Source organism: Propithecus coquereli, unplaced genomic scaffold (genome assembly GCF_000956105.1).
Source record: "Propithecus coquereli isolate 6110/MARCELLA unplaced genomic scaffold, Pcoq_1.0 Scaffold38, whole genome shotgun sequence".
Classification (NCBI taxonomy): Eukaryota; Metazoa; Chordata; class Mammalia; order Primates; family Indriidae; genus Propithecus; species Propithecus coquereli.
The window spans coordinates 172,824-184,032 of NW_012149507.1; the positions used below are offsets into that span (position 1 = coordinate 172,824).

At 41.4% G+C, this 11,209-nt stretch overlaps 1 protein-coding gene across 1 annotated transcript in view; it reads left to right on the plus strand.

Moving 5' to 3' along the window:
• LAMA1 (laminin, alpha 1) overlaps positions 1-11,209 on the plus strand; it is a 155,058-nt gene that overhangs the window by 118,953 nt on the left and 24,896 nt on the right. Inside the window, exons 35-44 of the mRNA XM_012652073.1 lie at positions 298-508; positions 696-812; positions 939-1,102; positions 3,036-3,171; positions 3,665-3,758; positions 5,324-5,440; positions 7,960-8,142; positions 8,461-8,615; positions 9,831-9,974; positions 10,887-11,020. Of these exons, the coding sequence (XP_012507527.1) occupies positions 298-508; positions 696-812; positions 939-1,102; positions 3,036-3,171; positions 3,665-3,758; positions 5,324-5,440; positions 7,960-8,142; positions 8,461-8,615; positions 9,831-9,974; positions 10,887-11,020 (1,455 nt within the window). The remainder of the gene's footprint in view (positions 1-297; positions 509-695; positions 813-938; positions 1,103-3,035; positions 3,172-3,664; positions 3,759-5,323; positions 5,441-7,959; positions 8,143-8,460; positions 8,616-9,830; positions 9,975-10,886; positions 11,021-11,209) is intronic.

The window sequence follows — 11,209 nt, forward strand, 5'->3', positions numbered from 1 at the left end:
CACAGAATGTAGTCCCAGTTTTCTGAATCCAGATTCACTGAGATGATTTCTTTCAATTCCATTGCTAAAATGTGTTAGGAAGTTTGTGAATAAAGATAATTTGTTAAGGATAGAGTATAAATCTGCCATACCTGTACCTATCTTAGAAAAATTGTTTCCATTCTTAAATAGTTATGTTGTATCACGATTTCAAGAAGAAACTACGTATGAATGTATAAAAATTCCTTCCACTGTCATGTCAGAGATAGGAGTTCTGCTGTTCATTTGCTTACTAAGTGAACCATTCACGTTTATCAGGGCTGCTGAAGATTTATTGTCACAAATTCAGAAGAATTACCAGAAGCCACAGGAAGAGTTGGAGGTGTTAAAAGAAGTCGCAAGCCGCCTCCTTGCAGAGCACAACAGTGACCTGCGGGCAGCAGAAGCACTTGTGAAGGACGCCGAGGCAAAGAGCCAGGAAAGTGACCGCCTGCTCCTCATGATCAACGCCAACCTGAGAGAATTCCACGTGAGTCAGACTTGCTCTCTCCCTCTCACTTAGAGCTGGTAACCAAGTCCTCCAGTGTAAACACATCATTGTTAGCTTCTTAAAAAGTGAGCCCCGAGCACTAACTTTAGCACGTAGCATTGGACACTAAAGTTCAGAAGTCAGCTTGCTCTTGTGAAATATCCTTAAAAGGTGATTTCTGCTGCAGGATAAAAAGTTGCGTGTTCAAGAAGATCAAAACTTGACCTCAGAGCTAATCGCCCAAGGAAGAGGATTGATAGATGCTGCCACCGCGCGTGTAAATACCGCACAAAATGCTCTTGCAGTAAGTTACAGCTCAGCATAGCCACAATACAGTTTCCAAAGAGTCTCCACACATCTCTTCTACATGTACACATACCCGTTGTTAAATAGATACCCATATATTTACAATATTAATTTCTCCATGTAGCAGTTAGAGCATCACCAGGATGAGCTACTTTTATGGACTGCCAAAATCAGGCGTCATGTGGATGACCTGGTCATGCACATGTCCCAAAGGAGAGCACCAGACCTGGTCTACAGAGCAGAGGACCATGCAGCTGAGCTCCAAAGACTAGCAGGTGTTCTGGACAGGTGAGACCACACCCTTGCAGGAATTTGAGAGGTTGCCATCCATTGATCAGAGAAAATAAGGAGGGCTATTTGATCACAGTGATGAGTCAGTCTTCTTCCTTTGTGTAGAAATGAGTGTTCCTGTGTTATTCACATGGCAAGTCAGATTTCCTCACGTCTGCTAACATAGTTTACCATCGCCATAAGTGTACGATGGAAAAATGCAAACTGGACAGGAATTAAAACCAATAGCATGCTATGCTATCAAGCCATGGAGGCTTTGTTAAAGCACCTACTGAGTGCTCAGGGCTTTGTTAGGTTGCATGTGAGACAGAATGAGTTTACTAACTTCTTTAGAGGTCTTGTTTTTTTGGAGCGTATGATTCAGGTGAAGGTTGCCCACATTCTCCCTATAGAAGTGTTGGGAGTCTCTTTTCCAACTCCTGAAAGATACCACCCCCAATTACTTTCTACTGCCTGAGGGTCTACCATTGTAATACAATTATTTTAACTTATATTTTTTTGATACTTGTTAAATATGTACTCAACTTGTTAAAAGTGCCTTTAAGCAAGAAGCACAACTTTAGGCCAGTGGTTCCAAACTCATCTGCAATTTGGATGCAATTCCCCTGTTCCCCTCCCCACAAAGATTGTGACATAATTGGTCTGGGATATGCTGAGCTTTGTAATATTTTTAAAGATCCCCAGGTGATTCTAATGTGCCACAAACGTGGGAACCACTGTTTTAGGTCTTATCAGTGATTTGCATAAAACTATGAGTTAATTGGTACATTTATTTCTTTAGAATTTGCTATAATTTATGAGCGGAAAAAGTCTGAACATGCTGGGAACGTGTGTTTTGTGCATGGGTGTGTTCTGTGGAAGGGGAAAGATAAGGATCTCCCCATTTGAGAAAGGCTGGCATAAAAGGTTAGCTCACACAACAAAAGCGATTAAAAATGATACAGGATAGAGTAGTGTGTAAATTGTGGGCTAAACTGAGTCCCGCCGCCTCCATGTGCCATAGGAATCAGTAATAGAAATGGCTTTAGGTACTCAGCTTCTCTCTTTTCATCATCCTTCAACATTTCTTAAAAAAGACAGGGAAATTCCCACTCCATACTTAGCTAGAACAAAATCTTTATTGCTTAATATAAGAGTAGTAAAAGCAATTTGGTATGATACACAAAGTCAAATAACATTATTATCCTTGATTTATAAATCACCACATTCTGCCAATCAAGTAGTAACGAGCAATAACTGCTAATATCTGGTCTGGGAATCGCCCGACTTCAGTAACCTTGGAAAGAAAGTGAAGTGAGTTATTCAGGAAGCAAAGGTGTGTCAATTGCCAGATTTCATTTTCAAGATAGAGAGAGCTGGATCAAACTGTGCCATACCAGTTACCAAGTTCCTAAGTGATTTGACCACTCACTGTTAGAATGAAGTTCAACTGATTAAAGTATTATTATCTGATCCGCCTCCTCCAAAATCTCTTGGTATATGCTGTTTGAGGGTTAAGATTCAGCATCCTCACGTATGTTTAGGAAAGCTTTTTGGAAGTTACCGAGTGTGTTGCAGGGGAGATTATAACTAATGCGAGCATGCACCGGTGCCCCGGACACATGCAGGGGTTTGAATATAGATCAGGGAATGTTGAGGGCAGCTAGTGGAAAGTGATCAACGGTTGTCTAAGGGAAAAACAGCAATGATTGCTTTGGTATTGATTAAATAGCAGTTCTGAGTGTTATCATGACAATATGGCTACTGCTTCTCAAAGATTTGTTGAAGTTAGAGGGGAACACATATGTTTTTATTTTTCACTAATGATACTTTTCTAAGGGGGGAGAAACTAGGAGGCTTTCCAGAATAGTAGGCACTTACAATTCTCACAAGTGAATCTGCAAGTTTGATTTAGTTTATCCTAATATTTCTAAACATGCTGATTCAATAGTGGCCTTGAAAACATCAGACATGTGTCCCTGAATGCGACCAGTGCAGCCCACGTCTATTCCAACATCCAGAGCCTGATCGAAGAATCAGAGAAACTGGCAGAAGACGCTCACAGGATCGTGACTAAGGTAAGCCCGGTAAGGAATGTCCGTGGGCTTCTTTTTCTGGGCACCGTGGGAGATTGTTCCATAAGGTGTTTCCGCAAAGACTCAGCAGCTCAAATTGATGCTTATTAACATTCTTAGCTGATGGCATATGTTTATGGCTTCTGTTGTCGTGTGATATATGCTTTAATTTCTTAAGGTCATAAATACTTCTCTATACATACTAGGAACTAGTGTTGTATTTTTACAATAAAAGTGGTCATGCTACTTGATATCTACTGGAGACGTTATTTTTCTTTACCTGTGGTGAAAATCTTTATTGAATGACTGGTTTTCTTCTTTATACACTTAAAAAAGTCTCGGCATTCTTTCACCCGGGGCCATTTTAAATTGTTCTTACCTTTTTCCTAGCTGACTTCTTCTTGGGAACTTGGCCAGAGGCTATTCTGATGGAGTTGCTCCCTCTGTCCCCAGCAGGACCCCACTCTGCCCTCCAGCCCCATGTTTAAGTCGTTCTGTTTTCCAGTTCTCAGAACCCCTCGAGTCCAACGGCAAAGTGGCTCTTCAGCGCAGTTCCAAATTTCTAAGAGAAGGCAACAACCTCAGCAGAAAGCATCAAGGTCAGTTTGTGGCTTGGACCACGCTGATGAGCCGAGTGCATGTGAGCGCGTCTCTGAGCATCCTCTAAGAACGTCCTCCTTTCCTGGAGTGACCGGAAACATCACATTTCTTTGTCACATTAACATTTCAATTTCCTACTGTATAAACTTCATACAGTTTCAAATTTTATCCTAGTGAAACCTCTTCCTTTATTGTGCAGTCAGCTCTATCTTTAAGCCTTTTTAATGACCAAATTCTCCTTTCACTGTTCTTCCTAGTGTTGGCTGCGTTCTGTCTGATGGCATAGATGCCCCATCTGTCTCTCATTTTTTCACAGTTTTTGGGAAAGATATAATATGTTTGCAATTGCTTTTACCTTTCTCACAAGACTAGTATGTTAGACTCATGGTAGATTCTCATTTAATAATTATTGAATTAAATCATAATTGACTTATCGATTTTCAAAAACTCCCTATGCAGTTTAGTTTGTCCCAAGAGTTTCAAGAAGCAATGACTTGGCATGTGTAAGAGCTGTCTATCCAGTAAACATAACACAAAATCACAGCAGCTTCTATTGTGTAAGAGAAGCTACACAGGCATACAGTTTTTCATAACAAGTAGTGTGCTTTTCACTTTAATATGTGCTAATGTAGCAAAGACACCACGACTCTTCTACAGGAGGAAATAGTGGGTCGTACACGAAGCTCATACCTTTTTCAGGCTATTTCCAAGTCTAGTGCCGGATCCTTCCACAGCTGTCCAAACCAAGGGCTTAGCTATATACATACTTTGTCTGTTTGTTTCTCTGTGAGTGACACGATTAAGAATATATGTTGTCATCTCACAATATAGAAAATGCATAATGCTTGATCACAAAACATTAAGCACAAACTCTAGCATCAGTGTTGATGGGCTTTCAAAACTGGAGACTGTGGTTTCAGTTTACACAACTACAGGTACTTCGTAGTCACGAAATTGTGAACCTTTTGGCAATTAAAATCTCATATTTTTACCATGTGTTCAAAGTCCAAATGTGATTGCATATTATGAACAGAAATTTTAAAAGTGAAAGCTTTGATCAAACTTGAGAAGGAGGTTGAGTCGAGTGCCAGCTGGGTGGCCGGAAGGGAACAGAAAGGGACAGAGGATTGGCTGGGGATGCAAGGGGAAGACACTGAGGGAGCCTCCCAGGTAGGAGCCCACCTGTGGGTTTTCACAGCCCAGAAGAGAAAGGTGGCCAAGATTCAGGTGCGACTAGGAAGCCAGTGAGTCTGGGTAACACTGAGTGACTTAAACATAAGTTCTTCATTTTTGAACTCAAAATTGGATGTGAAATTTAAGAAAAAATATTAGTGGGAAAGATCCACAAGCAAAGTAGAAAAAATGATCAAGCTAAAAACATACTCTTAATTTCCATAATGGATGGTGCAAAGTCTTGCTGGAAAAACTTTTAATATTGGGATTCTCTGTAGGATGCTATCGATTCTGTAGATGGTTCAGGAGTGATAAAGAAAGCTGTTGCCTAGGCAACTTTTCCGTAGTCTAACCTAAAAGGGAACGTTTCCACCCCCTCCTCTTTAAATAGGTATTGCATTGGAACTGAGTAGATTGAGAAATACAGCAAACAGATTTCAAGAGAGTGCTGATAAAATTACCAGGAAGACCAATGAATCACTCTTGATACTTAGAGCAATTCCTGAAGGTAAGTAGAAAGGAGTTTCTTGATTTAATTAATGTCTTATCTCATAAGAGCATCATACAGGAGCATGAGGAAGTCCTGCCTCAAGTCCAATCAGGAGTCCCAGCTGGAAAATGAGACCAAGACGATCTGATCAAGTTTTTATTTGCAAAGGAGTATGATTGGGAAGATCATAGGTGCTTTTTTAAAAATAACCTGAGAACACTTACGTTGAAATATTGGAATTATACTCTTAAAAACAGAGACATATAACCATCTTTTTTTTTTTAGACAGAGTCTCACTCTGTTGCCTGAGCTAGAGTGCCTTGGCATCAGCCTTGCTCACAGCAACCTCAAACTCCTGGGCTCAAGCAATCCTCCTGCCTCAGCCTCCCGAGTAGCTGGGACCACAGGCATGCACCAACATGCCAGGCTAATTTTTTATGTATATTTTTAGTTGTCCAGCTAATTTCTTTCTATTTTTTTTCAGTAGAGACGGGGTCTCGCTCTTGCTCAGGCTGATCTCAAACTCCCAAGCTCAAGCAATCCACCCACCTTGGCCTCCCAGAGTGCTAGGATTACAGGCTTGAGCCACCGTGCCTGGCCATATAACCATCTTAATTGCTTACTTTTGAAATGAGCTTGACACATTGCTTAGATAAAAGAAGGGGCATGCAAAGGCATTGGTAAGTAAGAAAGCTAGATTGGTTTTTACCTGCCTTCGGGGAAAATGCCAGGTTCATTATAAATGCAGTAAGTGGAAGAATTCCGACTTGGTCACCTTCCTTCATGAGACAATAAAGCACTCTAAAATAGGCCCCCAATCACTTTAATATTGATGGTTTGAAAAGGCAGTATTCATTAAAGTTTTAGATAGGATAAGTTTTTAAGTATCATACAAATGAATTGTGCTGCAGTGCATTATTTATATCACCTCAAACTTCTTTGTTTGCATTCATAAGCATTTTTTGGAAAGTCTTACAAGGTGCTGTTGCCTCCTCCAAGGTGCTGCCTACAAAGTTTCCACTGCGAGCCTGACAGCTTCCAGGGGCAGCTGGGCCTGGGTGCCCCAGGCTTACTTCTCACCTTCAATCAATGGAGCATTTTCTCACCTGGAAGTTACCTTTTCATTTCCTTTTTTTTTTTTTTTGAAAGATAATATGATATATTTTAATTAAACACTTAATAACTTTTCATTCGGAGGTAAATTCAAACTTACAGAGAAGTTGCAAGAACAGTAAAAAAGCCTCTTGTATACCCTTTATCCAGCTTCTTCGACTGTTAATGTTTTGCAACGTTTTGCACCATTTGTGATTAAATACTTTAAAAATTAGTAATCATATCTTTAAAAAAATCCTTACCCAGATTTTCTAGTCTAACTGAATTCCAGTTTACCTTGAGTGGCTATTTAGTCCTTGTTCTGCTGCCGGTTAAATACCTATTCCTCTAGCCTAAGACACTTCCTTCTCGACTGCAGACTTCAAGTTCCAAAGCTTTCTTATCCAGACATGAAATGATGTGGAGAATGTTTCATGATGGTGAGAAGGGAATGATAAAAAGAACCCAAATGAAGAAGTTTAGCTTGTTAACATATAAGGTACTGAGCACAGGGCAATTAGCCATACTTTTGTGATCTCATTAGGTATTGAAATCATATTCCAGGGAATTGTTATCAAAAATTATTTAATTTGTCCCTAAAAGGGTATTGACCCAAAATAAGTGACTGAAGCAAAAATCCCAATCAGTGGAGGTTTTTAAGCCCAAGTTGAGAACATGCCTGGGAAAAACACAAAAACATAAACCACAGACAGACTTGTGGCTATTTTTCCAAGGTGGAATTTGGAATTTTCGGTATTTAAAGGGGAGTAGGACATTAAACAAAAGGCAGTAGGGGGCTGTAGTGAGACAAAATGGTTAGGTTCTTGTGAGACCCAGGAAAATGTACATTTTACATAAGATAAGGAGACTGTTAGAAGAGAAAAAGGGATTGAAGGAAGCATCAATTATATAGATGTCATTGGATAGGTGGAAGAATATCTGATCCTGTCTTGTCTCTGGTCTGCTGCCTCCGCAGATAAACTTGTAATTCACTATTAGTGTGGAATCAAACAGATTTCAGTTTCAGGAGCTGTAGGTAGCCTGTGACCCTAAAGTTACAATTTGCATGACCTTGCTCACGGGAGTCCAGCAAGGCATTTCCTTAATTCATGATTTGTGGGGCCAGTTCTTCATAGGTGCCTGAGGCCTTTACCTTCCTTTTTGCATAAGGAGTTGGGGAGGTTTTTATTTTCTTTTCACAAGGAAGTAGTAGAGCATATTGTATACAGCCTTAATATATACACTAAAAAGAAGAAGCTTTGTAGGCTGTTGACCACTGCCCAAAAGGAAAAAAAGAAAGAAAGAAAAAAAAGAAGCCTCACTTTGAGTTCAACAATCAGTAAAATTACTGTAATATGTTTGTGTAAAATTACATTTGTTGCAGCTTTATTTTTTTCTCTGTGTATAACCCGCAGAGTGCATGCTTGCATATACATTTATTTTAGGTGTGGGAGACGAAGGGGCCAGAACTAAGGAGCTGGCTGCGTCTGCAAATCAGAGTGCAGCCAGCACGCTGAGCGCCGTCGTGGGACTGAGCCAGAAGCTGCTGAACACGTCGACCGGCCTGGCCAGGGTCAACGCCACATTGCGGGAGACAAACGAGCTCCTGCACGACTCCACCGTGACCAGTACGTCAGTGTCCTTCCGTGCAGTCTTGCAAGTCTGCGTCATGCAGATGTGCAGCTTGCCAGACACGCAATGGTGTCTTGCTCATAACATTTCTGAAAAAGAAAAATGTGCTAAGGTCTGAATTAGCATGTATAAAGAAAGAGAAGGGCCTGGGTAATGCATGCTATCAGTGCATTTTTCATGTATTTACCAAAATTTCACAGATTCGATTATTGGGATATTCTGCTTTATCCAGTGCATTAGAAATGAACAATTAATTATCTTCTTTTTCCCCATCCCCAACTTTCTTTCTGCTCCTTGCCTCCTGTATTCATTAGCTCTGCTAGCTGGAAGAAAAGTTAAAGATGTGGAAACTCAAGCCAACCTTTTATTTGATCGGTTGAAGCCTTTGAAGATGTTAGAAGAGAACCTGAGCAGAAACCTGTCAGAAATTAAACTGCTGATCAGCCAGGCCCGGAAACAAGCGGCGTCTGTGAGTTGGGGTCTCGCGGCTCGCGATATCACCCAGTGCTCCCCTAGCCCCCGGGCTCGCAGTCGTCCTGGGTCTCAGAATTCCTATAGACGTGGCTCTCAGTCACCCTAGGCCCCTGGACTTTGACAGAACCCGATCTTCCTCGTAGCCTTCTCTTGGTATATTTAAAGCCAATAATTAGCCTCATTTTCTTTGAGTTCTGCTTTTATTCAATATGTTTCAAAATGTTATTAGCAAAGAGATCTCCACGTCTTTATGGAGATTTCTCGTCATAGCCTAGATTTATAACTGTTAGCCTAGATGGTGCAGGACCCATTAAGTCTAAGTGTACCATCCCTCTAAGTTTCATCAGCTGCATATGGTGTTATTTCTTCCTTTACCAACTTAATTTTAATGATCCAAATACTTGTCAGAATGTTTGTGCAATGTGGGCCCCGTCCTCGAGGAGTCCAAGAAAGCAGTTTGTGTACACCCAAATGCTGCACAAATCCAGGTCACTGGATGCATAAACCGCTGGGCATTTGGAGAAGTTCAAACTTGAGAAAAGGTTTTATAATTACCCATGGCACACGATGCTGGCTGTGCTCTAAAGGGGAGGTATTTCTGAGCTCTCTGTCCTCCCCTCCCCCAAGTGTCCTCCCTGTTGGAAAGGGAATGTAGGTTTCCATGAGCCCTGGCTTCCCCCTGCTTCAGTTACAGTGGCTAAATAAATGCCAGCCCACGGGATGGCTCTGAATGCTGTGGCTCATATAAACTTAGAGGCTTTAAGGTTAACGTAAGATATATATGCAAATAATTGCTCATCAAAGAAATACGTAGCAAGTGCAATAATTGCTCTATAGAGATTTGCTGAATGAATAAGTATATTACCTCTTCATTTATTTGTCAAATGATCTTCAAATATATCCTCTTTGTTCAGGTGGAAAGATCCCAAGATGATAAGATCCTTGTCTTTAAAGAATTAAATCTCGTGAGCAAGACAGTTTGCTATATAAAATGCCCTATTAAAAACTAACACTGATTTTCCCATATTTAAACACTTACCAAATAAAATCACTCTTATCACCATCTGATTTCTTACTGTATGGAACACAAAGCATTGTGTGTTATCAAGAGAGGAAGCCAGGCTCACTGTGGAAACTCATTACAGAGTAGCACCTTTGAGCTGCTGGTGTGTCACTAAATAATTGGGACACTTTCCTTTTCCTTCTACAGATTAAAGTTGCCGTGTCTGCAGACAGAGATTGCATCCGTGCCTACCAGCCTCAGATTTCTTCTACGAACTATAACACCTTAACACTAAACGTTAAGACGCGTGAACCCGATAACCTTCTTTTCTACCTCGGTGGCAGCACCAGCGTAAGTTGTGGATCTGTGAAAGCAACAATGAGTCTTTTACGAACTTACAGATTTTCTGAATTGATACTTATTTGGTTAAAAAAAATAGGGTCTTAGTGAAATCCCTAATTCTCCTACAGGGACTAATATTTGCCAAAATGGTAGCATTAGGATTAAAAATGAACCAACTACAAATTTGAATGCCTGTGAGAAGGAAAGTGACATTTCTGAACAGTGCTCCCCGCTGCCATCTTAACTGCAAGCTGTGGGGATAGGACTTTGTTTGAGGCCCCTGTGACCCCTGAGGGGACTGAGTATCACCATTGCCAAGCTTTGCCCAGGTTCTTCCTGCCAACAAGATTCCAGCGGTTCCCAGAAGGCGAGTTCCCTATGGAAGACCATGGATCCTTTGGCTGTGCCAGTGGGATGGGTCAGAACCCTCGGGTGTTCAGTGGGATCGGTCAGAACCCTTGGGCAGAAAACGTTAACAAGCACATGTAGTGTCTGAAGTGTGTTCTTAGGAGATAAGATGCAAAGCACATGCAAGTCCGTGATGTAGGATTTCACGGCTCCTGTCTTACTGCAAATTTCATAGCTGTTTCTTGCCGTCCGAGACTGGGAGACACACGAGCACGATGCCTTCCCTCATGCTCCCTGCGGACTGCAGGTGACTCCCAGCGAGTTTTCCTGGTGAACCCTATGGGAGGCCTTGAGCTGGGCCATGCCAGGCCCGGGCACAGAGGCACTAATGTCCCCAGTGCCCAGCTCCAGGGAGGGGAGCGTTTACACAAAAAAGAATAGTTTTGTGGATTTGGCTTTTTTTTTTTTTAAGAATAAAGAAAACACTGTGAGAATTTGTTCTTTAATGTATCATGGTGGTTGTGCAGACAGTCCGGTGTGTAAACTCATCCCCACTCATGCCCCGCACCCCAGTCTGATTTCCTTGCAGTGGAGATGCGGCGAGGGAAAGTGGCCTTCCTCTGGGACCTGGGCTCCGGGTCAGCACGGTTGGAGTTTCCAGACTTCCCCGTCGATGACAACAGATGGCACAGTATCCACGTAACCAGGTATGAGAAAGTCCTCTCAGAGAATCTCTCTTCTTAAAACTTTTTTTTTATAAGTAATTCCATGCTTGTAACAGCATCATATAACAGGCTTTGAAACTTCTGGAAAGTCAGATTAAAATTAAAGAACACTTCGTTTAGATCAACTATAGAAATAAAGGCTTGTTGCAAATGGCAGAATTTCTTTTTTTT